This window comes from Camelus dromedarius, chromosome 1 (genome assembly GCF_036321535.1).
Source record: "Camelus dromedarius isolate mCamDro1 chromosome 1, mCamDro1.pat, whole genome shotgun sequence".
NCBI classification, from domain to species: domain Eukaryota; kingdom Metazoa; phylum Chordata; class Mammalia; order Artiodactyla; family Camelidae; genus Camelus; species Camelus dromedarius.
This window is the reverse complement of record NC_087436.1, coordinates 119,477,412-119,501,257: the sequence shown is the minus strand read 5'-3', so window position 1 is coordinate 119,501,257 and position 23,846 is coordinate 119,477,412. Positions and strand designations below refer to the sequence as shown.

At 46.4% G+C, this 23,846-nt stretch overlaps 1 protein-coding gene across 4 annotated transcripts in view; it reads right to left on the bottom strand.

Annotated features, from left to right (window-relative positions):
• Nucleotides 1-23,846, bottom strand: part of TBC1D14 (TBC1 domain family member 14) — a 95,194-nt gene that overhangs the window by 22,763 nt on the left and 48,585 nt on the right. For 3 of the 4 annotated variants that reach the window (XM_064488315.1, XM_031437803.2, XM_031437810.2), the window contains exons 4-7: nucleotides 7,369-7,487; nucleotides 5,791-5,873; nucleotides 4,396-4,513; nucleotides 2,245-2,351 (exon numbers count right to left, since the gene is read on the bottom strand). In XM_064488315.1, coding sequence (XP_064344385.1) covers nucleotides 2,245-2,351; nucleotides 4,396-4,513; nucleotides 5,791-5,873; nucleotides 7,369-7,487 — 427 coding nt within the window. Of the gene's footprint in view, nucleotides 1-2,244; nucleotides 2,352-4,395; nucleotides 4,514-5,790; nucleotides 5,874-7,368; nucleotides 7,488-13,519; nucleotides 13,605-23,846 lie in introns of those variants that run through there. The other variant, XM_031437815.2, reaches the window with a different exon arrangement.

Below are 23,846 nucleotides of genomic sequence, written 5' to 3'. Positions count from 1 at the left end.
AGCATCCTCATTCAAATGCTTACGGGACAGATCTGGAGGCGTGCTGAGCTGGAGGCTAGAGGGTCTGGGAGCCTCTGCCCGCTCTCAGTTCCCAGGAGTTGGGCTTAGCTTTGATCATTTTGGCAGGAGGTGAAGGAAAACAACTGTGTGGTCCTACTTCCCAAATGAGGTTTCGACAGTTAAAGCACAGATGCTGGCAGTCTCGGGGTGAAATGGGTCAAAAGTGTCAGTTTTTAAAACATCCCTTGGTTTTACTAGTGTGTGCCTGTGAGGAGGGGAGGAGTTAGAACAGTGAATACACCTTCTTCCGTGACCCAGTTTCAAAGTACAAGGCTGACTTCCCTAAGAGTGAAGTTTTAATACCACCATTAGGTCGACTTTCAGTAAGTTTCCAATTGCACAACCACAGAAAGAACAAAACTCTGGGGCTTCCCAAATCACAACACAGGCTTCAGAGTCAGCCAAGGCCAGAACGTCCCGGCTCCACCATACACTGGCCATGAGGCTGGGGCACAGTCCCTGACCTTTTCAGGATGCTAGATGCTCAGTAGGGAAATAAGGTCAACACCACCTGCCCCTCAGACTGCGGTTGGTGTTAAGTAAGATGGGAGCAAAGAGCCCAGTATGATGCCTAGCCTCACAGCGGACCTCGAGATGACCTGTGTTCTCACACTTGCTTGAATATGCAGTAAAACTGAGATTAAGTAGGACCCAATAAGGTGGCATTCATTCATTCATTCATTCATTCAGCAAACACTTCCTGAGGGCCTGCCTGGTGCAGAGAGCTGTGCTGGGCTCAGCGACAGAACAGAGAGTGTCACAGGTGAGGCCCCAGCGTCCAGAGCACCTGTTCTAGGGGGCAACCGGTAACAGGCAGACAACCACACAAGACAGGCACAATGCAAATACAACGAGCCAATATCAAAATTTAGACAAACTTTCAAGACATATAATTGATTAATTAGTTGTTTAACCCAATGTACTATGATATAGTCCACAGATTTTAATTTAAATAAAATCAGTGCAGCCACCAGTGAGAACCAAAAATTAAAGACACACACACACATGCAGAACTCTGCATTACATTCAACTGGCTTAGAGCTGCTGACAGAGAGTTTAGAAATTTTCAAGAACGAGGACCGAGACAAATGGTCAGCCATGTCTTCAAACCTCTACTTCCAGGAAAGCTTGTTAAAACCTATTTCCACGAGTTAAATGATACACATCTTCTCATGTAAAGACATTAAGGTTTTGGCAGGTATGGATTAGCCAAGAAATGGAACTTTGTGATGATCACATGAACAGAAACCAGTCACCATCCACCCAAGCAGCTATCACCAGTCAAGATGGAGAACACCGCCAGCCAAGGCTCCAATCACAGGGTAAGATCGAAGTCTTATAAAATAAAGAGCACAGTAACAATATGAACCCCAGCTACACAGGGAAGGTACACATCAATCTATTTTCAGCTCAAAGGCCTTCAACAGGGTAAAAGTTGCCACCACCAACTCCACAACTCCACAAACTGGGCACTAATATAAAGAAGACAATTAAGGAGTTTCTGTCCTCGGCAGCTTAGACTGCAGACAGAGGACACAGTACTAAGCAATGATTCCCACTTACTAAGCACTTAGTTGTAAGTCTGCGACTTCCTGGTGTCGGTTTCACCCTGCACCACAGCTGGCAGAGAGGGCAAGGAGCCCAGGGAATGCTGTGGTGGGGCCTCAGGAAGGGAAGTACACATCTCACTTCCCTCTGGACACATGGTTCTAGACCCTCAAGGACCCAGTCCGAGCACACTGTGTTGTCCCCTCTAAGGCGCTTATACATGAGAGGCCTGAGAGGAAAATGCCACAAAAAACCAACAGCGCCCCAAATACAGGACCTCCACAGAAGGAAACACCCACCTCCCTTCCATTTTCATGTCCCCACTGAGGCTTGCTTTCTACAGGACACCGAGAAGAGATGCTTTGAGACCCATATGTACTACCCCGTGCACTCGGGGAAGATGACAGTTATCAGGAAGAAGGCAGGCATTTGCTCTGAACCAGAAAACTGAAGCACCAGGAGTGAACCCAGGCCTCCCCACCCACTCCCCTCCTGGAAGACACACTCATCTGGCCTCTCAAAAGACACAGCTTTGTGGCAATGGCTGCCTTTCTTCCTAACAGGGTAGATGGGACAGGAGAAGCCACAGGACCCAGGGTTGGATTCCCCAAGCCTAGGATCACGCAGGCCACTCACCATGGGTGATATTTAACTCGTTGCCAATGGCTAAGCTCCAGACTTTGCCTCTCACGCTGGGAGGGATCCCCTGCCACCATAAATCTCGAACTTTTCTAGAGCACCACCTGGATAAAAACGGAAGCAAAAACGGAGTTCACGAGTCTGTTCTCAGTGAAGAAATGCTTGTCCACCCACGTGCCTAACCCCAAACCACAGAAGTGGGTGTATACAGTCGTATGTCACAGCCCCTGGTCTCAGGCACCCTACAGTCCAGTGGTCCATACAGACCAGGAGACCAAGGCTACCTTCCACCAGGCAACTACTGTGACAGGGGTGCCAAAGGCACTGCACACCCAGAGACGGGCACCACAAACCACAGGGCCCAGGGCACCATTCTGGAGCCAAATTCTGAGCGACCAGTAGCAATTTAAGCAGATGAAGGGCGGGAAGGACTTTGTGAGCAGAAAGCACAGCAGCAAGAAATAATCTGGCCGACACAGGAGCCGCAAACAGCTGGGCACGGGGTGGGGCGCCAGGAGGCACGGCCGCACAGCTGCAGGTGAGGGCGGACCCCGAGGGGCCTCGAGAAGGCAGCCCAAGAGCACGGCCGCCAACCACTACACTGCTGCACACAGCAAGGGACTCGGGTAATGAGCTGCCGGAAGCTAACTCAGCACACTCTGAGCTGCCCAGTCGTTGAGGTCTGCTGGTCACAATGAGCACACACTGCTAACAGACTGGGACAAACATGCAGGTTCCAAAGCCTCCCCACACAGGGCTTCCTGACACAGCACAGTGGGAGGGCATGGGCTGACGCATCCTCATTGCACCCTGACCTGTGGAACTGAAGCAAACTTCTCCTCTCACTCGGTATCCTCCTCCCTAACACCAAGGTGACGAACCTCCCCACCCCCAAGGGGCTGCTGTGAGGGTCAAGTCAGATAAAGCCCAAAGGCACCTGCCACAGTGCCTGGCACCAGCTGGGTTGTTAAGTGGCAGTTCTCTTACAACCGCCTGCATCTGGATCACATCAAGCCTCCGTCAGCGTAGGATGGACCAGGGTGGGGTCTGCAGCCACACAGGGAGACAGTCCAAGGGTTCTGAGGACCTTAACTCTTGTCAGTGAGTTCCGTTCGAGAAGAAGTGTTTCCTGACCACGTCCACCCTATTAGAGACACTGCCTAGAAAACCAGGCTCCGGGAACAGCTTGTTTTCCTAGTGCAGATGTGCAACAGGGTCACCCAGCCCCGTAATGAGTGAGTGACACCCAGGCAAGTGCTAGAGCAAGTCCCCAACATCCCAACATACGGGTCAGGTTGAAAGGACAAGAGCTAAAAGGAAACCGGCATCCAAGCTCCCCAGAGCTCCTGCAGACCGGGGAGCCCCCAAAACAGCCACAAGCCTCTGTGCCCGGCCTGGGACTGCTGTCCACACGCGAACTGTTCTGGCCACACAGAAAGATCTACATCTGTCCCTCAGATGTAAAGATGACAGCAGCTGCCAGACTACTGGGTAGAGGGGGTTGTCACCAAAGCAGACCCAGTGCCCATCCTGAGACAGAGAGCAATAGAAGCTTGAGCAGACGGATACAGTGTACTCAGAGGGGGTCTTCTACAGGCACCTGGAGCCAGGGCGAGGGCAGCAAAGTCTTCTCCAAGGGACTGAACCTTGAAGGACAAAGTGTTAACTGGATGAGGAGTTACAGGACAAGAACACTCTTAAGTAGAGGGAATGAGATGTGCAAAGGCCCTGAGGCTCCCTAAGGACAGGGCTCTGTCCAAAGGAGAGAGGAAGGTGAGGCTACAGAGAAAGGGACGGGCTAGCTCACAAAGGGTCCTGTCAGCTAAGCCAAGCAATTCACATTTCACACTGAGAGTCACAAGTTTCTGAAATTTTAAGTATGGAAGTGACACAGATTCGTGCCTTAGAAGACCCCTCTGGCTGCTGAGTAGATCATGAACTAGAAGGTGTGGGGGGTGGAGTGGCTGTCACAGTATGTGGATGTGTAACAAGACCAAACCGAGGCAGGGGAAGGAGCCTCTGCACCTTAACCTCATCAGGTAACTCCATCAAAGGTTGTGATGTGATTCACAACTAATGCAGCTGCTTCCCATAGATTCTACCAAGAAGTGATTTACAGCCCAGCGAGCCCACTGTGTCACAGCTTACATTGTTTCCCAGTTAGGCAAAATCTCATTATTCCAGGTAAGGACAGCATTTCCAATACTGTCTTCTAATCTGCATCTTTCTTCCAGCTGCTTTTTCCTCCTCTGGGCTTCTTTCAGCTCTGGAAATCACAAGTAAAAATAAGAAGAAAACATCTATTAATTGATGTCCACCAATTTCAAGCTGGGTGGTTCTCAGAGTCATGCTGCAAAAAAACCAGGAAAACAGCACTGAAATAGAGCAATGAAACCTGACCTTCTAAGACTCATTTCATACCGTAGGGAATTCAGAATGCTTAGGCATTATTCATCCTTTAGTAAGCTTTTTGTAACATACACACCGTGTAACATGCATACAGAAAAGTACACACATAGGAACACAGCAGGGCTATCACAAAACAGACAAACTCAGGAAACTACCACTGCAGTCAGAAGACAAAACATTAACAGAACACCAGAAGCCCCTCTTGTGCTCCCCCAACCCAATCCCCTTTCCAATGTAACCTCCAACCTCACTTCTGTTTAAGAATAATGCTTAGTGTACAACAGCGACCCTGAGAAATACCATGCATTTTCATTGATACATACTTTTCTATTTCTAATATTTTTTGTGGTACAATACACAAAACATAAAATTTACCACTTTAAGTGTACATTCAGCAGCACTGAGTATATCCACCCTATTATGCAACCATCACCACCATCCATCCCGGGAATTTTTTCATCTTGGCAAACTCAAACTCTGTCTCCATCAAACACTGAGTTCCCCATTCCCCCTCCCCACAGTCCCTGACAACCTCCACTCTACTTTCTGTCTCTATGAATCTGACTATTTGGGGGACCTCATATAAGCGGAATCATACAGTATTTGTCCTTTTGTGTCTGGCTTATTTCACTGAGAATAATGTCTTCAAGCTTCATGTTGTAGCATGTGTCAGAATTTCATTCCTTTTTAAGGCTGAGTAATATTCCATTGTATGGATGGACCACATTTTGTTCATTATACATACTTTTTAAACATCCAAGAAGCAAAGGGTTTTTAGGTGCTGCAAGGCACTTTACCAAATCCCACCACATCTTCCTGTAAACAGGGAAAACAGCCCAGAGGGAAGGAGATCTGGCCATCACTACTGGCCGAGGCCGTCTCCAGCTAGGACTTTTACCCTACGCAGTCTCTTTCCTTGGGTAATTCAAAGTGCTATTCTCTTCCGTAAAGCTACCAGGAATGAACAGTTAGTAGAAACGTACATTTTTGATGGAAAATTACAAATATCAAAATAGTAAAGCATTCAACAAAGTTCAGGTTCTTGAGCGTCAAAATGTAAAAAAGAGAAAATATCCAGAGAGACACAAAATCCTGTGCCACCTTATGTAACCAAACACATGTGAACTCCATTACCTCGTTTTTTGGCCTGAACCACCATTTCTTCATACTGTTGCCTGTGTTTCTGAGCCTCTTCAGCTGGCTTCGCCGGGAGATTTCTTAATAGAAAATAAATGATTTTTCACCATTGTAAATATTAAATAAGTGAAATGTGAAGTATCATTACAAAAAAATGAAAAGCTCAAAGACTAAAACCACATTTGTTAGATGACAAAGATGCAGCTCTTTCATAAACCAAAAATATTTTTTACAAAAGTAAAATAAGCTCACTTAAAAAAATCTGAAGTATGAAGATTAGCAGAAGGAAGAAAATAGCAATTACCCCTAATTCCAATAGAGATAAACACTTAACCTGTGGGTGTTTTCCCCCTTCAGTCTCCAGAGAAACTCTGCTGCGACCACAGCGCACTGATAATCGTCAGCAGAGCACCCGAATGGCAAGCACCACATATACGTATGAATACATTCCCTGGCCAGTTTTTCAAGGGTGCAAGTACCTGCTACGTGGTTCATTTATTTTCTTTAATATATATATACAGATTTATACAATAGTTCTGACATCTAAACGTAGTGTGCAGCTTCGTATCCTGTTTAGAAAAATAAAGTGCATGTTCTCTTTCAGAAATGTGCTGGGGAATTTGCCAGGCCCTTGGAAAGGGGGAGGGTGGCCATGTCCGGCTGTTTGTGCCCCGGGCTATCTGGACGACTGTCCCGGCTGCAGGAGGACAGGGCACGGTTTCCCACAGCCTACGTTTTGGAGCGCTTTACAAGGACTGGTCCTCACAGTATGCTGGCTTTTACCCACAGCCTCTACCTACCTTTTTAATCCTCCATTTCTGGGTTTCTCTTCCCAACTACTCACAAGCCCACAATTTCCAAGGACAAAAATTATCATCAAAAGAAACATTTCCTCTTTAGATTTCACCAATATTAAATGTCAGGGTTGGCAGGGGCCTTAGGAATTCCAGCCTAAGGTTTTACAATCTCTCTCTCTTTTTGAAAGCTGTGGAATCTTTCTATTCAAACGTAATGTTCTATGGAAACTCAATACTTAAACAGAGATAAGCTATGGCCTGGTACAACGGAACAATCCCTTTACCCCACTAAGGTCTCCAAACACAGTCATCAAAATCCACGTCCTCATCAGATCCATGGAAACCCAGAGGCCCAGAGGGAGAGGGGACTTGCTGAGATCAGCCAGCCACACTGCAGATCCCAAAACAGCAGCAGTCCTGTAGTACTGAGGTGCCTCCAAAGTGCCCAGCTTAGAGACACCTCCTGGTGTGTGTTTCTTACAGTTACCAGCCAGTCTGTAATTAATAACAGCTCCTTAAGTATTTGTGAATGCTAAATTAAAATGAAAAATCACCTGAATGGAAAATCCTGGTCAAAACTTCTACTTTAAGGCAAGTTTTCCAAATTAGCCATTTGGTATTATCTAGAACACACATCAGCACAGGGAAGGACGAGGGCCCCGCAGTAGGGACAGGCTGACCCCTCTTCCCCTCATGAGCGTCCTTTTCTAATGAGGAGGTGATGAGCTAAGACGCTTCTCCCCCAAAGCAAACCCTCTACAGACGCCTCCCCACTCACGCTGGCCTGTCTTCCAAGATGAGCGCGGTGGTGGAAAGCGGCTCGAAATCAAGATTCTTCCTCACATTCTGCTTTGGAGAGGGTGGCCTGCTAGGTCGTCCAGCCTTGTCGTCATATTCCTAGGACAAAGAAAGCAGGGATGATTCCAGGCCCAGCCAATTCTGATATTACGGCGCCCTTCTGAAAGTGAAAAAAAGTTGTTTTGTTATGACGTCCTTTAAGCCAATTTTGAGGATGAGGCACTGAAATATTTCTTGCCCTTCAGAAGGAAAAACTATCAGTGAAGGCAGTCCTACAGCTCCACAGCCCAGACCATCACTGTGTGAGGACCGAGGGCCTCCCACATTGGTAGGGAAGTCACTAAAGACCTCATCAACCCAGCTGCCCCTTTATAAGGGCGCATGAACATCATCTCAGGTCTCCAATGGTGCTTCCAGTAAGAGGTGTGTTTTCTGTCTTCTGGACACTGTAAATTTTAACTGATTATTGCAGTGGCCACTGGGAAGCTCAGAGCCAGAGTGACAGTCAATTCTAGCATTCATCTGACCCCCTGGCTTCATCTCATATACTCACTCTCATTCTAACTTTCTAATGCATTTCCTTTTATCCCACAACGTTTTATATATTTTTGTTAGCCCTTTAAATTTTGTCTGAAATGAGGAAGGGGTTGAAAACTTTTTGCTTGAAAATGATTATAGCTGTTCAATTTCCTTAAACCAGAAACTTCAAAAAAGAAATTCTTTAATATCTTTCTATGAAGCCATCACTGCAAGCTATTGCATAATCATGCCATGCCCTGGAACTCTTAAGAGCTGCCTCTGTACTACTGGGCCACTAATTTCTCCTATGGACTGCAACCACAAACCCTTGGTCACACCTGGTGACCCACATTCCAAACACCCAACCAGCAGAGTCCAGGAGAGCCAAGCAACCTGTGCCAAAGAGTCCAGTTTCTGAAATTGTGTGCGGGGGGCTGTGTGTGGCTGTGCGTACACCCTCAGCTCTTGGCAAAAATAAAAAAACCAGTATTTTCCTGTTGCTTATTACCAAGACTCAGGACCCCTCCTAAGGCAAGGCGACCTAACTGGGAAGACAAGACAGACGAATGAGCAGTTATCCTCCGATTTAAATAACCATTCCAGATACAATATAAGCAGTATCAGGGTGGAAGTGATGAATCGCTAAATGGATTTTATTGACACCAGTTGTCGAGAGAGATGTTACTGGCAAAATGATTTGGCAAGCAATTATTCTCTCAGTCGGAGAAGCCTATCCAGGCTTCTAAGAAGTTAAAAGGAAAAATTATTTCTTCAAAATCCACAGGCTGTGAGAAGGGAGTGCACCGAGAAACAGGCGGGTGGGGCAGTTTCTGTACATCCAGACGTACAAGGTGAGCTGTCTTAACGTTGTTTACCCTGACATAAAATGGTTCCATTAACACTAAAATGACCTCCACTTACCCAAGGCTGAGAAGATGGACTCCCTTTTTCATCCATTCTCACATCTGAGCACCTGCATGCGCCAGGCACTCAGCTGCAACTCAACATGGAACCAAGCAGCCATCAGGAAGTGTCACATCTAGTACCTGGAGGTAAACTCTTAAATTTTATAGGGAATCTACCAAAAAGTTGTGTGCTGAGAAAGCCTGAGGCACAATGCATTTTAACAAGAATTGGTAGTGAATGTCCTGTAAGCTGCTACTTCCAGCTGACTCCGTTCTAGTGAGCTACATGCCAAGACCAAAGACGCTGAGCCCCCAAGGCAAGTGCCCCAGAGTGTGACGTGTGTTCCCACTTGCTCTTGTGTGCTTTACACACTTCATCTCATTTTGTTTCCACTACAACCTCCATGGCAAGTGTCACCAGATTCTACAGGAAGGGTCACTGAAGTTCAGAGTGAAGTGACTTGCCCCCAAGTACACAGTCAGGAAGGAGCTGGGCCTGCAGGACTCCCCACTCTGCCACTCCGAGCAGGCCCACCCTGCCCCCACCCCCCACTGCAGATACACTCAAACAGGTGTGCAACTCTACAGGGAAAAGGCCGAGTCCTACACAGGCCGAGTGAGGCCTATGGAGCCAGACAGGTCTGGGAGCAAATTCAGAACCACCTGCGACCTCCACCAAAGCATTGGCTTAGAAAACCCCTGCGCCGCATTTCCGCACCTGCAGGAGGGGAACAGCACTACCAGGGAGGGCTGTCTAAGGAGCAGCCAGGGCCTGGGAAGCGGTCAGCGTGGCCCGTGGGCCCAGGACGCGCTCTGCACAGGGTGGCCCTGCTTCCCCCAGACCTGAAACAACTGTGCAAGGCAGAAAAAACACTTTAGGGCCAAACAACCATCAAGGGGCCCTGGGAAGTCTGTCAATTGCACAGATAGGAAAAGGAGGAGCAATCTTAATTAAATGCCTTGATTTGTGATTTAAAGGCAGTCAGTCTCTTCAGTTAGAGCTCAGAGGGTCAGGGCCAAGCACTTTCTGAGGGCTTTACACACACCAAACGGGCTCAACTTCCCCTTTACACCGGCCCTCCCAGGGAGGAGCTGCTATCGTCCCCACTTCCCCACGGCACAGACCACCGGGAAGGCGGAGGCCAGGCTGGGGCTGGAGGAGCCGGACCAGAAGCCAAGCACCCGAGCTCTGCAGCCACACTGCTCGCCGTAGGCTCACTGGAACTCCTGAGCCAGACTAATTCCATCATTCATACTCAAGTCTAAACAAAGCTTTAACTATGACACAAACCTGTAATAGTGAATTAAGTGCAGATGCAGAGCAAATGCTTATGTTTTAATCACATAGAGCACTGCATGATTAAAAAAAAAAAATTAAAGGAGACCTGGCCTGCCCATACTTGAAATCCCAAGAAAAGCCTTTTCAAAATTGTAAATGGCATTTCAGAACGTGAATGGCACTGGAAACTGTTACAGGTCCTACTCCAGAGGTGTCCTCAAAGAGCTAGCCAGAGGGCTCAGCACGGAGCTCATCTTCTAGACCAGACAAACCGACTTCAGGAACAAGAGAGGACTATTCACTCTAAGGATCCTCTTTTTCCAGGGCAGTGGGGCACAGGTGGATGGTACAGTGATGGATAAGAAGTCTCTGTAAAAACAACTTTCAGCTGTGAATGAATGATCAACACTGGGGTCCGCATGTGATGTGGCAGGAGCTGGGGCTTTGGATCAGAAAGACTTAGTTCTAAGTCTTAGCTCTGATCCGAGGCAAGCCATCTTGCTTCTCTCTCTGCTATAAAACGGGAGGAAGGGCAAAGACTCCCGTGATTACGCGACACGCCGTAACTGCCCATAAAGCGCGAGTCCTTCCTTCCTGGGTGTCAGGCCAGCGGCAGCCCGGTCCTAGCCGCAGTACAACTCATTGTTTTCTCAGGACCCTCCTGGGATCAAGTTTGGAAGTCTCTTGGTTTAAACCAAGTAACACTACCACTCACTGCTGTGCTCACCAGAAGCCCTGCGTGCGGGCTAATCAGTATAAATTGCCCACTCAAGCCTCTGCTGCAGATCCCAACACCCTGCATAACCTCACAGGGAACTTAGAACAGGGCCCTTCCAAGTTCTACTGGCAAATCGGTTTACATGGTCATGACAGCGTTTTTTTTTTTCAATCAAACAATAAAAAAACAGAGTTTACACAGGAAGGACAGTTTGTCTCAGTTCTATACCTAGTTACAGCTGCGCCTTTACGAGCACTGTCTCAACCTAAATTGTCTAACACTGGGGATGGGAGTGGGGGGCTGTGTTAAAAACACTTTGCAAGCCAGTAATTTAGAACAGGTCACAGTCCCTGCCCAGAGTAGTTTATCTCGTATCCTGTTGGGAAGATAAGACCAACAGCAGAGAGAGAGCAACAAACAAACCTACTGAACCCAACCAGGGGCTAAGCTGTGGGGTGTGGGCTTTTGGGAAAAAGCAGTAAGCAAGCAGTAAGCCAGGGCAGCTGAACAGTCTCAGCTCCACCTGAGGGAAAGGACCTCATTTGTGAAGCAGCTGCCTGGGGCCTGGCACTTTAGGAGAACTGCAGACCCCAGTTGAAGGGCTCACTTAAGTAGGGGCAGTAAGATGCCAGCAGAGGCCATGAGACCAAGCCAGATAATGAAAAATGCCACGAGAGGGCAAGCCACATGCTGCAGGGGCCCCAGGGACAGGACGCCTAATGGCTAGAGGGAATCACAGAAAGCATCTCATAAAGGGTGCCATCCGAGCAGATAAAGGACAGGGGAGATCTGCGCTGGAACCATGAGGGAGAGGCACCCTGACAGTACAAGTAGCAGCCAAGAGATGACAGTGGGCAGGCCTGTTTGTGGGTTAGCAGGAGCACTTTAAATGGGGAATGATGCTGAGCCAAAACCTTTTTGTCCTAGATTTTATGGTCTCAATAACAAGCCACCCAGCGCTGGTGGGACAAGCCGAGAGCGAGAGCAAGTGGGAGTGGGGGACAGCTAGATTTGGTGCAGAGCCAGAAAGTAAACAGTGTGAGGTGTGATGAGCCCGTGAGACACATCCGATGGCAAGCGCTGTCTCGTGTGCATGATCTGAACAGCGCTAAAGATGAGGATACGGCATCAGATCCTAAATTAAGCGGAAAATCTGCCAGTTAAAAAAGAAAAAAAGAGAAGCCTACCTCGACAGACGTTTGTTTAAGAGGAAGAGAAAAGATCAAGATGCTCAAACAGTGAAAAGGAAGACTTCCTGGTAAGACGACAAGAGAGGTGTCAGGGCTACGTCCAGAACTGGAAGAGTGCTGTAAGAGATAACTAATTACACCCAAATGTGGCCAGCAACACCCCCTGGCTTCCTGGGAATCTGTGCCAGCGACAAGGAGAAAGGGTCATCAGTGAAAACCTGTGCTTAAGCCTTCGACTCAACAGCATCAAGATTAGCCTGTTAAAATAACCAGAGGGTTTTAGAGGTACGTCTGGAATAAAGCATGGCAGGTCACCACGTGGTACCTATTAAAAGACTGACAGGAATCAATTTGAGTGACAACACAGCAACCACATGGGCCCAGGTTGAGGACCCTGCAGGGGAAGCACTGGGGGCTGGCAGCAGGCCTGGGTCTAACCATCACCTCCAGACCATCAACACCAGCAGCATGACCCTGAGGTCATCCCTTCACCCCTCCAAGCCCGTTTCCTCCTCTATTAAATAAGAATGAGTTAATATAATACACATAGCAGGTGCCCCCCAAAACAACAGGGAGTATTACTGTCACTGTATTACTACAAAACTACTTTTTGCGGTATTTCCCATTAAGAGGGGCACTTAATATGGTTGTGAAGACTGACAGTGAAGTGCCCAGTGTGCAGCTCGTTTCACTTTGTCATTTGTAACAAGCAACTTTTGCGGAGAGAGGGGCGTTGTTCTAGAATCTGGGACGAGATGTGTTTTGTGTGGCCATTTTTAGCAGGGAAGAGGGGCCTGACCAGGTCTGACAAATGCTTGGCCTTCCAAACGACTGCAGCCTTGGGGACCAATGAGGCTGACCTCACAGTAAGAAGGACCCCCAGAATCCCAGGAGGGATCCTCATACTTGAAGTCTTTGCGCTCTCTAGGGTACCGGAAACGCTGGCATTTGGGACAGCAACTCTCAGGAAGCCTTTCTAATTGTCACATTCCTTACAATACACCTAGAACACAAAAGTTAATACGTGTACTGGTGAATGAAATGCACTGAAACTGATCCGTGGGTTTTAATAAGGCTGGTTACTGCTGCAATTTGACCACCTTATTAGGACCTGGGGCAAACAGGGTACAGCCTCATCTCCGTACAAAGGCTTCCCCCGAGGATCTCGGGCAATGAATGCCATTTAGGCCTCTAAGAGGGGTGCCAGGCCTGGCCTGACCTCAATCTGAAGACAGGCTGCAGTCCCATTTTGGGAGACAGGAATTAGGATGCGCTGGCTCTGTCTCTTCAGTCTCCCACTGTGCCCGTTAAAACTCAACCCTGTCAGGAAATTATATGGAATCACAGACAAAGAATGGCAGGGAGAAGGGCGCATCACCGCGGTACATGCAAGCTTCAGCTCCTTGGAACGGAGGCACGGTACACACACACATGCACACGGCGCACCCACGCAGGGGCCCGCGGGCCGGCGATGGGCGGGTAGGCCCCTCGGAGGGCGCGGGCGGGCCGGCCCCACTCACCATGAACGCCGCGGGGCTCAGAGGCGCGCGGCCGGCGGCTCCATGCCCAGGCGGGCGAGCGGGGCTCCGCGGCGGGACCTCGGGCGGCGGCTCCGGCGGGCGGGGGCGGCAGTCCGCTCAATCGCGCGCAGATGCCGCGCAGCCGATCCGCGACTCCGGTTCGGCGCGTCAGGCCTGGCTCGCCGGGACCCTGGGCAACGGGGCGGGCCCGGGGCGGGGCTGGCGCGCGAACCCGGGCTCCCCACGGCCCCGGGTAGGGGGCGTCCCTCCAGCGCCCGGCGCCCTCAGGACACTGGACAAGCCCCTGCAGGAGCGGAGTCTAGAGATGCGATGCCCAGCCCCGCTCCGAACCGGGCCGGCCTAAATGCGCACACTCAGCATGATGTGCTGCGTTCTCAGCACACACGTTTCATACCTGAAAACGTACGCTCCAAAAACGAGCAGCGAAACACCGAGCACCGTACGCCAAAGCTCTACTTTGTGAAATTTTTTTTTAAAGAGCATGCATATTAACCAGAAGGAATTACAAGAAAATGTTGACACTGGTAACCTCTGGGGAGTGGGGTGATTATGAGCAATCTTACTCTTCCTTATACTCTACTACGGTTCACGTGTTTTCCACAGTAAGATCAGTCCAATCAAAACGCCAGGGTGCACGCAGAAAACACACAATGGGAGGAATCTGACTAGTGACTGCTTCTAGGAGACTGACTGGGAAGGGGCATTAGAAACTCTACAGGGGGCGATAAAATATTGTCTTGATAAGCATCCATCAAAGCTAATTGGATAGTTTACTTCAGATGAGAGCACGCCACAGTTTGTACATCATATCTCAATGTTTTAAATCTTTAAAATCTGTATAAGGTCAAATTTATTTCAGGCCAGCCATGGGTCCAATGTCCAAGGGCTGAACAAATGGTCTGAGACAACACGGGATTCTCCTGTGATGGAAATTCATCAGTCCCCAGAGGATGAGTACCAGGCTTTCCCCAGCTGATTTTCTAGATAACAGCATTACAAGGTTGCCATCAGAAACTTCTTCACTCAGAAGCCTACAATGTCCAACAAGCTATAATCAAGAAAGCAATAACAAGTGATGTTGAGTATGTGGAGAATCTGGAATTTTCGTAAGTCACTGGTAGTTGCACCCATTTTGGAAAAGAATCTGACAGTTTCTTGCATAGTTTATATACATCTACCACACTCCTAGGAACCTACCCAAGAGAAATGAAAAAAATACGTCCACAAAAAGACTTGCGTGCAAATGTTCACAGCAGCATTATTCATAATAGCCCACACCAAAAACAATCCAAAAACCCATTGAATGAGGGCTGGATAAACAGCATCTACAGAGCGATGAAAAGGGGCACTGATACTCGCTGCCACATGGACACCACATGGGTGAGCCTCAGGAACACTGCTGAACGAAAGATGCCAGACAAAAGATAATATGCAGATTCCATTTATATGAAATTTCTTTACAAAGCAAATCTCTAGAGAGAAAGCAAATTAATGTTTGCCTGGAGCTGGAGGCGGGAGCGGAGAGCCACTGCAAACAGGCATGAGGGAACTTTTTCAAGTGATGAAAATATTCTAAAACTGGATTGCAAAGATAGTTGCATAACTGTACAAGTTTATTAAAAATCATGAACATATACAATGAGTGAACTTTATGGTATAAGGCAAATTTTAAAAAAATAATAGGATTAAAGGGGAGAGGATGATTCTGGCTGTATTAGGGAAAGCCTTGTTAAGAAATATTATTCAAAATGTGGAAATAAGACAAAAGCACAGGGGAGGGGTGTCTTTTCAATTTATCCCTGGGCATTGTTAGCATGCCTGCCTCGGGTGTATGTAATTCTCTAGGAGAATGTGCTGTGCTATTACCACTCGATTAGAGCCCAGAAACTGTTATGTGACATATTACCTTGTGGGTTTATGTCCAATGGAAAAGATAACTACAAAGATTATGTTTTCTTATCCCTACGAGTTTGCTTGTTTGTTTACATCTGACCTAGCAACCTTATTTTAATTTTTTTTTTATTTTATGCCCATAAATACCTAGTTCTTCAAATGCCTTTGGAATCAATTTTGCCATCTTAGTGGTTCATTTAACTGACTCACTTAACACAGCTGCTCAATGTGTTAAGTGAATCTTTTACGGTCCTAAGAAAAGGTAAATGTCATGAAAGAATGGTAGAATAACTTCTATTAAGAGAACAAAGGGACAAGTAACTGAGGGCAACGCACAAACCTGACTGGATGCCGGTTCATGAAGAGCAGTGTGGTGCAGTGAGGGAAAGTAGGACATGCTCTCGGCATGAACCTGGTCTGTACACCGTCATGGTCAGATGCTATTACGCAACTACTGATAATTTTCTGAAGTGTGATAGCACATTCATGGTTGTGTAGAGAGCTGTATGCTGGTGTATTTATGGGTAAGATGTCATGATATCTGCAGCTTAGTGTCAAATGATTCCATTTTTTAAAACTAGAAAGAGGCACAATAAGAAAGAATGTGGCAACATGTCAACAACTGTTCAGTCTGAGAGGAGCACGTACGGCTGTTCATCATTAAATTACTCTTTGAACCTTTCTGTAGGTCTGACATTCTTCTTCACTAGGGGAATAAACCAGTAAGAAGGCTGGCAATGAATCCTTCAGATCTCATCCCCACAGAAACGCTCCCTGCCCTGCCACGCAGACTACAGCGAGACCCTGTCGGTCTCTCTCCCAGCGTCAGGTTCTGTTTCCTCGCAGCACTTACTCACAGCTTGTAATTACGTGACCCTCTGATTAACACTCATTTCCCTCAAGAGACTGCAGAACCTCTAAGTGTGGGGACTTGCTACAGACTTTTCACCACTGAAGGCGAACAAAGTACACAGCACAGAGGGGACACTCAGCATTTGTGGAATCCATCACTGGTCCATCCTGCTTTCAACCGTCCAAATGAGCACTTAGGTGCTTGGCCCCAGGAATAAAGATGAATAAGGTCCTTGCCCTCGAGTCTCTCCCAGATCAGCAGACAGACAACTACTACACTACTGGAGTGCTCGGTCCTATGACTGAGAAATCTGAGGTTTCCAAAAGCTGACCGGCCCAAGGGGTTACTGGTGAGTTTCTGAAAATAACTTCTACAGCTGCAAGGGAGTTAGCTCCGGTCTCACAGAGAGGTGGGGTTCTCAGCCGCTTGATGCCCCCCACCAACGACTACTGCCGCACATGCCTTAGCGGCTGGCCCACATGCTCACTGAACTTGAATACGAGAGAGACGTGTTAAGATATCACCAAAACACACTGCTTATCTCTTCTGGCAGGTTGTAACCTGCAAGTTACTTTAACAGTAGTTCTAGCACATATTTTAGAATTGAGTACCACTTACCAAGTTTTAACTATATATTATACCATGCAATGGCAGGTTGACTTTTACTACATTTTGAAACTTAAAGCAAAAAGATAGGTTAACAGAGCCTTTTCTCTACTTTGAGCTGGCATTAGACTTTACCTCCATCTTCGTCCACCTGTAAAGCATTCTTCCTCCTGAAGTTTCTGAGTTAACCAGAGCTCACCCCCAGGCCTCCTGTACCTCCGGCAGCACGCTGGGTTTATCTGCTTATTTGACTAATCTACAACATTGTTGTCTCTACACTTTGAGGTCAAGGAGGAAAGACGGCGTGATTTGATGCAGCGTCCTAACAGACAGGCTGAACCCAGCCTTGCTACAGACCACAGATTTCACAGGAACAAAAGGTTACTGAAGTCAGGACTTCAGGGCCCAGTCTAGGAGACTGGTTAAGGAAATCATGATACAGTTACAGAAAGGCCATGACTTAGTGAGTAAAAATGAGATCATGCAAGAATATTTAATGTTATGGGGAAATGCCTATGTTGTCATAGAGATAAGTATAAAGTCTACAAAGTGGTATGTTTTGAAATTTTGACATTCATTCATCCATTTAACAAATATGTTTTAACAATCCACTGAAGCCAGGTACTCTTCTAGGCCCTGGAGATAAATGTGTCAATGGAAACAAGCTGGAGTTATGCAAACACAAGGCAAGGAATGCCAGCAGCTTCTAGAAGCTGGAAGAGAAAGAACAGATCCTCTCCCGGAGCCTCTAGAAAGACCAGCCCCACCAACACTTTGGTTTTAGCCTGGAAGCCTCATTTCAGGCTCCTGACCTCCAAACTATAGGAGAGTAAGTCATTTTACGCCACCGAGTTTTGTGGTAACTTATTATAGGAGCAACTGGAAACGAATACCGGCACCATCAGCATCAGCTCCCCCACCTCCGTCTCTTCCCAGATACAGCAACTAATGCTCGGGGTAACCTCCCCAGTCAGGTGACAGCTGGTCAGTGGCAGGGCAGGATTTAAACCCAGGCAGCCTGGCTCCAGAGCCTCTTCCTGTCAACTCCCCTGATGTGCTGCCTCTGAACCAAGATTTCAGTTTCCCAAAACAGTGCCCCCTTTCTGGCCCTAAGGCCACATTAGCTATCAGACCCAGGCATAAGACCAAGGAACAAATGTAGCACCTGCCCATTAATTCAGGGGTACCGTGGAGCTTCCGGCGCCAAAGGGAACACTCCACCTGAAGTGATGACACACGCCACCAAGATGGTAAGTAACATTCTGAGTTCACCTTAGACAAGTAACTAAAAGGAAGGTTTAGAGGAAACAAAGGAAAGTAAGGTGAATAGCCTTGCTCCCCTCCAGTCTAAGGCCCCCCAAGTCCCGCGGGGGCGCTTGCTGGGCTTGCCTCCCCGGGAGTGCGGGCCGAGCCCTGCACCGCGCACCGCAGCCCCGGACAAGCCGGCCAGCCGGTGCCCGGCGACCCCTGCAAGGCCCAAGAAGTGTCTCCCCTGCCGCGCCCACAGTGCTTAGAGATTAAAAAATACTTTAAAATCTCAGTCTTTCACTGGGAATTAGATCAGTGTGAAAGAGGTTTTCTCTGGCTGTCCGTGTTTTCATACCAACACGTTAAATTGTGCGGGGAAGGGCAGAGGCCACCTCCCCGGTCTCCCGAGGACGCTGCCTCGATTCAGCTACGTCCGTGAAACGCACCTTTCTGGTTCAGATTGCACAACAGGCCACCCGACTGCAGAGGGGAGCTGCACATTCTGTCACAAATGTACGGCCACGAGTGACACATGTTCAAACGTAACCTGGCTCAGAGAAAGGCCTGTCAGACTCCAACCGGGGAGGGGCTGTGGAGTCTCGGGTGAAGAGCGTCCCTGTTTGCCTCTGCCTACCTCTATCATTTGGGTGTTTTACAGGTATTTTTTCATGAACTATTTTTATAATGGAGAAAACAATTTTTAAACCATTTCAGATGGAGTCCAAGACTGATTTTGCCAACTGCAATTTCCAAAACAAACTGAACATGCTTGCAGCAAAGTTTCTGTTTTGTTTTTTAAAATTCTGTCCACTCATGAGAGAAAAGGTGTAGCCATGAGGGGAGACTAGAGCGAGAGAAACCGCTGACCTTCACTGAGCTCCCAGGGGCCACCAACCACTGCACCCGGACACCTGCGCTCGACCCCGCGGAGCCCTCCTGAGATGGGCATCATCAGAGGAGGAGACCACAGCTCAGAGGGGCAGAGTTGCCAGCCCAAGGCCACACAACTGACTGTGAGCGACAGGACCAAGACCAGACAAGGGGCTCTTTGACCCCAAAGTCCTTCCCTGGCCCCCTGCCTTCCCAAACCCGAGACCCCTCTGGCCCCAAGTGTCGTTGGAGTCCCAGTAAAGATCTGTGCATTTCCTGTCTCCAACTCCTCTCTCTTCCTGGGAGTCACATTGGTAAGGCTCAAAGTGGGCTCTGAATGCAGCCCTCTCAGACTAATGGGGAAATGTATCACTTCCACATTAGGAAAAATAAGCAAACCTTAAGCACTATGCACTAGAATTTCAGCTTACATTGAGGCATCTGAGGTAAGAGAGTTAAACTTCTCAGAATAACTTAACTGTTACCACGACAACGGTAGGAGACAATCTATCCATAGAATGAAAACAAAGTTCGAATTTAATGACCACACTGCCATTTCCCTTTCCCCTCTCTTCCAGAAAGGCATCATGTAGAAATTTAATATGTAATCAACCTCCTGCCTCTCTAAACTCCAAAATTAATAGAGATTAGACATTTGTGAGATAATCTCCTAACAGACTCATCCTCAACCCAAAGGTCCTGATCCTGTACAAACAGGCCATCACCTACCACCTTGACAAGCCAAAGCTCCCAGAACAGGCTCAGCTTTCTCCTCTGGATCGCTACCAGCTGTGTAATGTTCCCCTCTTTGCGCCAGCCACTAGGAAGCTCAGCGTCAAATCTGCATGTAGTGTGCCTCTAGGAGTCACATGGGAATCTGTGAGTTGTATTCTGGGGTATCCATTAGGCTCTGGCTTTATCTTGTCCTTTGCCCAAATTCCTCAACATCATTCTGCACACTTTAAGAAAAAAATTTTAAGAGTAGACACGAACACAAAATTCAAAACGTACAGAAGAGTGTTACAGTCAAAGTAGGTCCCCCTTCCCCCAAGTTCACCCCCAAGTAGGTCCCCCTCTCAGAAGCAATTCTATGATTACTAGCTTCGAAAATTGCCTTCCTGATATAGTAACTGCGTTTACAAGCATGTGCATGTATCTTTATGCACGCAGAGCACACTGATACACAAATGGTTATTCAACTTGCTTTTTTAAGGTCTGCATTGTATTCAGGGATTTAACCAATTCTTTACTGCCAGGCATTTAGATGGTCTCCAATCTCTGTAACCAATCTTCTTTGTAATCTCCCAATCTTTCTCAATCAATACCCTTATACAGCCATCATTTTACCTACACACTAATTCATCTGTAGGATAAATTCCTAGAAGTGGAAATGCTGGATCCAAAGTACCCTAACTGACTGAGTCATTCATTAGTTGTCTTGAAGCCGCCACAATCACAATCAAGACAGAGAACAGTGCTGTCGCCCCACCCCCAATCTCATTCACACTCTTCCCTGGTGCACCACTCCTGGCACCACAGCTTTATCTTTTCAAATATGTCATGTAAATGAAAATCACATGGCAGGTAACTTCTGGGACTGGAGTCCTACAGTCAGATAAGACCCCTGAGATGTGCCCAAGATTGTTAATATTGTGGATTACACTGACTGATTTTTCAAATACTAAACCAGCTTTGCATTCTTGGGATAAGTGCCATGGAGTCATGCGGGGATTTTTTGGTTTTCTTTTTTGTTTTTTAAACGTGTTGCTGAACTCAAGTTGCTAATATTGTGTTGAGGATTTCATGTCTCTTCACAAGGGATACTGGTCTCCAATTTGCTTCTTTGTCCTGTACTTGTCTGGTTTTGGTATCAAGGTAATACTAGTAATAAAACGGTAATAAATGAGCCAGAAAGTATCCCCCCTTTCCTAAAGTTGGTGTTATTTTTCTTTAAATATTTGGTAGAATTCATCAATGAAACCCTCTCTGGGCCTGGAGACTGATTATCTGGAAGGTTTTTACATACAATTTCCATTTCATTAGGAAGTACAGGACAATGTGGGTTATCTACTGCGTCCTGGATGGGTTTTGGTGATTTGTGATTTTTCAAGGAAATGGACCATCTTTACTAAGTTATCAAATTTCTGTACATGGAGTTATTCATGACATTCACTTATGATCCTTTCCATTTCTGCAGGGTCTGTAGTGGTATCTCCTTTTCATTCCTCTTGTTGGTAATCTGGGTCTTTTTGTCAGTTTTGTTCGAGTCTGATTGATTCTGCTTTTGGTTTTACTGACTTAATTTTTCTGCTTTCAATTCAGTGAATTCAATTCTGTTCTTATGTGTATTATTTCCTTCCTTTTTCTTGCTTTGGGTTTACCTGCTTCTTTTTCAGTTTCCTAAGGCAGAAAATTAGATTTGAGAACTTCTTTCTTTTCTAATGTGACTGGCTTAATGCTATGAATTTCCCTCTAAGTACTGCATCCCACAAATTTTGATATTGTGTTCTTGTTCAGTTCAAAATATTTTCTCATTTTCCTTGTGACTTCCTAATTGTCCCAAGATTTATTTAGAAGTGGGTAACTTGTTTAATTTCCAAATTTGGGGAGACATTCTTCTTGTCTTTCTGTCACTGCTTTCTAGTGTAATTCCATTGTGGTTAGAGAATATATTTGGTGTAATTTTAATCTTTTCTGATTTATTTTCTTCTCTAATGCAGGTTATGGTCTATCTTGGGGAACATCCATGCGTGCTTGAAAAGAATGTGTGCTGTGCTCTTGCTGAAAGGGAGAGTGTTGTCTAGAAAGTCCATTAGCCTGACTCATTGATGGTCAGTTCTACGCCCGGGCTCATTCTGTCAATACTCATATCAATTACTGTCTAAAGGGCAGGGCTGACACTCCAGCTGTAACAGTGGGCTTGTCCACTTGTTTCAGATCTGTCGAGTTTTGCACCGTGGATTCTGCAGCTCTGTTGCTAGGTACACACACAGTAAGTATCACTATGTCTTCATTAGGTAACATCCCACCTTATCCCTGGTAATTTTCTTTGCTCTGCAGTCTACTTTTTCTGATACTAATATATCTCCTCCATCTTCATTTTGATTAGTGTTCTCATGGTAGTGTATCTTTTTCTACCCTTTAATTTTAACTATATATTTTATATTTGAAGTGAATTTCTTTCAGATAGCATATAGTTGGGTCATTATTTTTTAACCTATCCTGACAATCTGTCCAAATTGGGCATTCAGACACACAACTGGTGTTTCAGACCATTTACGTTAAGGTAAATTATTAGTATGTTTCAATTTAGGCCTACCATCTTGTTCTCTGTTTTTCCTTCCTCTATTTCCTCTTTGCTGCCTTGATTTCAGTTTTCTGAACTTTTTTTAGAATTCCATTTTAGTGTATCATGTTTTTTACTCTTTGTGTAGTTCAGTGGTTGATGTGAGATTTACAATATATATTTTTCACAATCTAATTAGAATCAGTTTTTTAGCACTTCAAGTGGAATGCAGAGCTTTGCCATCACATCCTCTACTCCTTTATCTTATTTATTATATACATTACATCTAGGTACGCTGAAAACCCCACACAACATTTTACTTCCTGCTTTCAACCAAACGTATTTCACAGCCTCATAAGAGAACAAGGGTCTGCTGTGCTCATCTGGACACTGACCACTTCTGTTCCTCTTCCTTCCTGACGTGTCAAGTTTCCTTCTAGTATAATGTCCCTACTGTCTCGAAAACTTCCTTTAGTGATTTTTTTTTTTTTTTTTTTTTACATCTGCTGGCAACAAATTCTCTTAGTCTTCCTTCATCTGAAAAGACCTTTATTTCACATTCACTCCTAAAGGGTATTTTTGCTGGATATGGAATTTGGGGTTGATCGGTCTTTTCTTTCAGCACTTAAAAAACGCTCTTTACTTCCTGCTGGCTTCCACGGTTTCTGATGAGGAAATCACGGTCACCCAAATGGCCACTCCCCAGTAAGTAATGCATTTTCTCTGGCTGCTTCTAGGATTTTCTTCTTTGTCTTTACTTTCAGCAATTTGGTTACAGTGTGTCTGGGCACTGACTTTTTTGGCTTTATTCTGTTTGGAGTTCACTGGGCCCCCTCGCCCACCAAATCTGTAGATTTATGTCAGATTTGGGGCATATTCAGCCATTATTTCTACTGCCCTGCATCAAGCCGGGGGATATTAGAGGAGGAAAACAATGGTAAACTCAATCAATTCAGCAGGATTTTTTTTTTCTGCCGGGGATTCAAAGAACACTGTAACACAGTTCCTGCCATTCAAGAACACAGTGTAGTAGGGGAAAAGGGGGGAGACTGACAGCTGCAAGCAGGATTTCCAATTCTGGTCTTCTTCCCCAATCCATGTGCTACTATTTCCTTTTCAGAATCTCAAATTGCTGCTTCGTGTACTAAGTTCAAGTTTTATCGCTGCATTCATTAGGAGAGACAGGTTTGAGCGTGCTTAGTCCTTCTTACTCACAACTGGGACCTGATCTTTCTGTAAGCTGGTTCAAACCCATTTTCCAAAGGCATATGGGGTGATAAAAATGAAGGAATTTATCATTTTTAAATGAAATGGAATTGTTTTAGAATTCACCTGTAGGCCAGTCACCTGTACTGACCACCCAGGCTCATCCTTCCCGCTATTTATGATGATTTATGATTTTCCGAGAACCCAGAAGTGAGAATGAGTATCACTGTAAGTTGTCCTGGATTTGCCTTCTTCTGGGATTCTCTCTTTTAACATCTCATTGCTGAGCTGAAATTCCAGAAGGCCATTCAAGACATTCCAGGTTATACAAACCCAAACACATG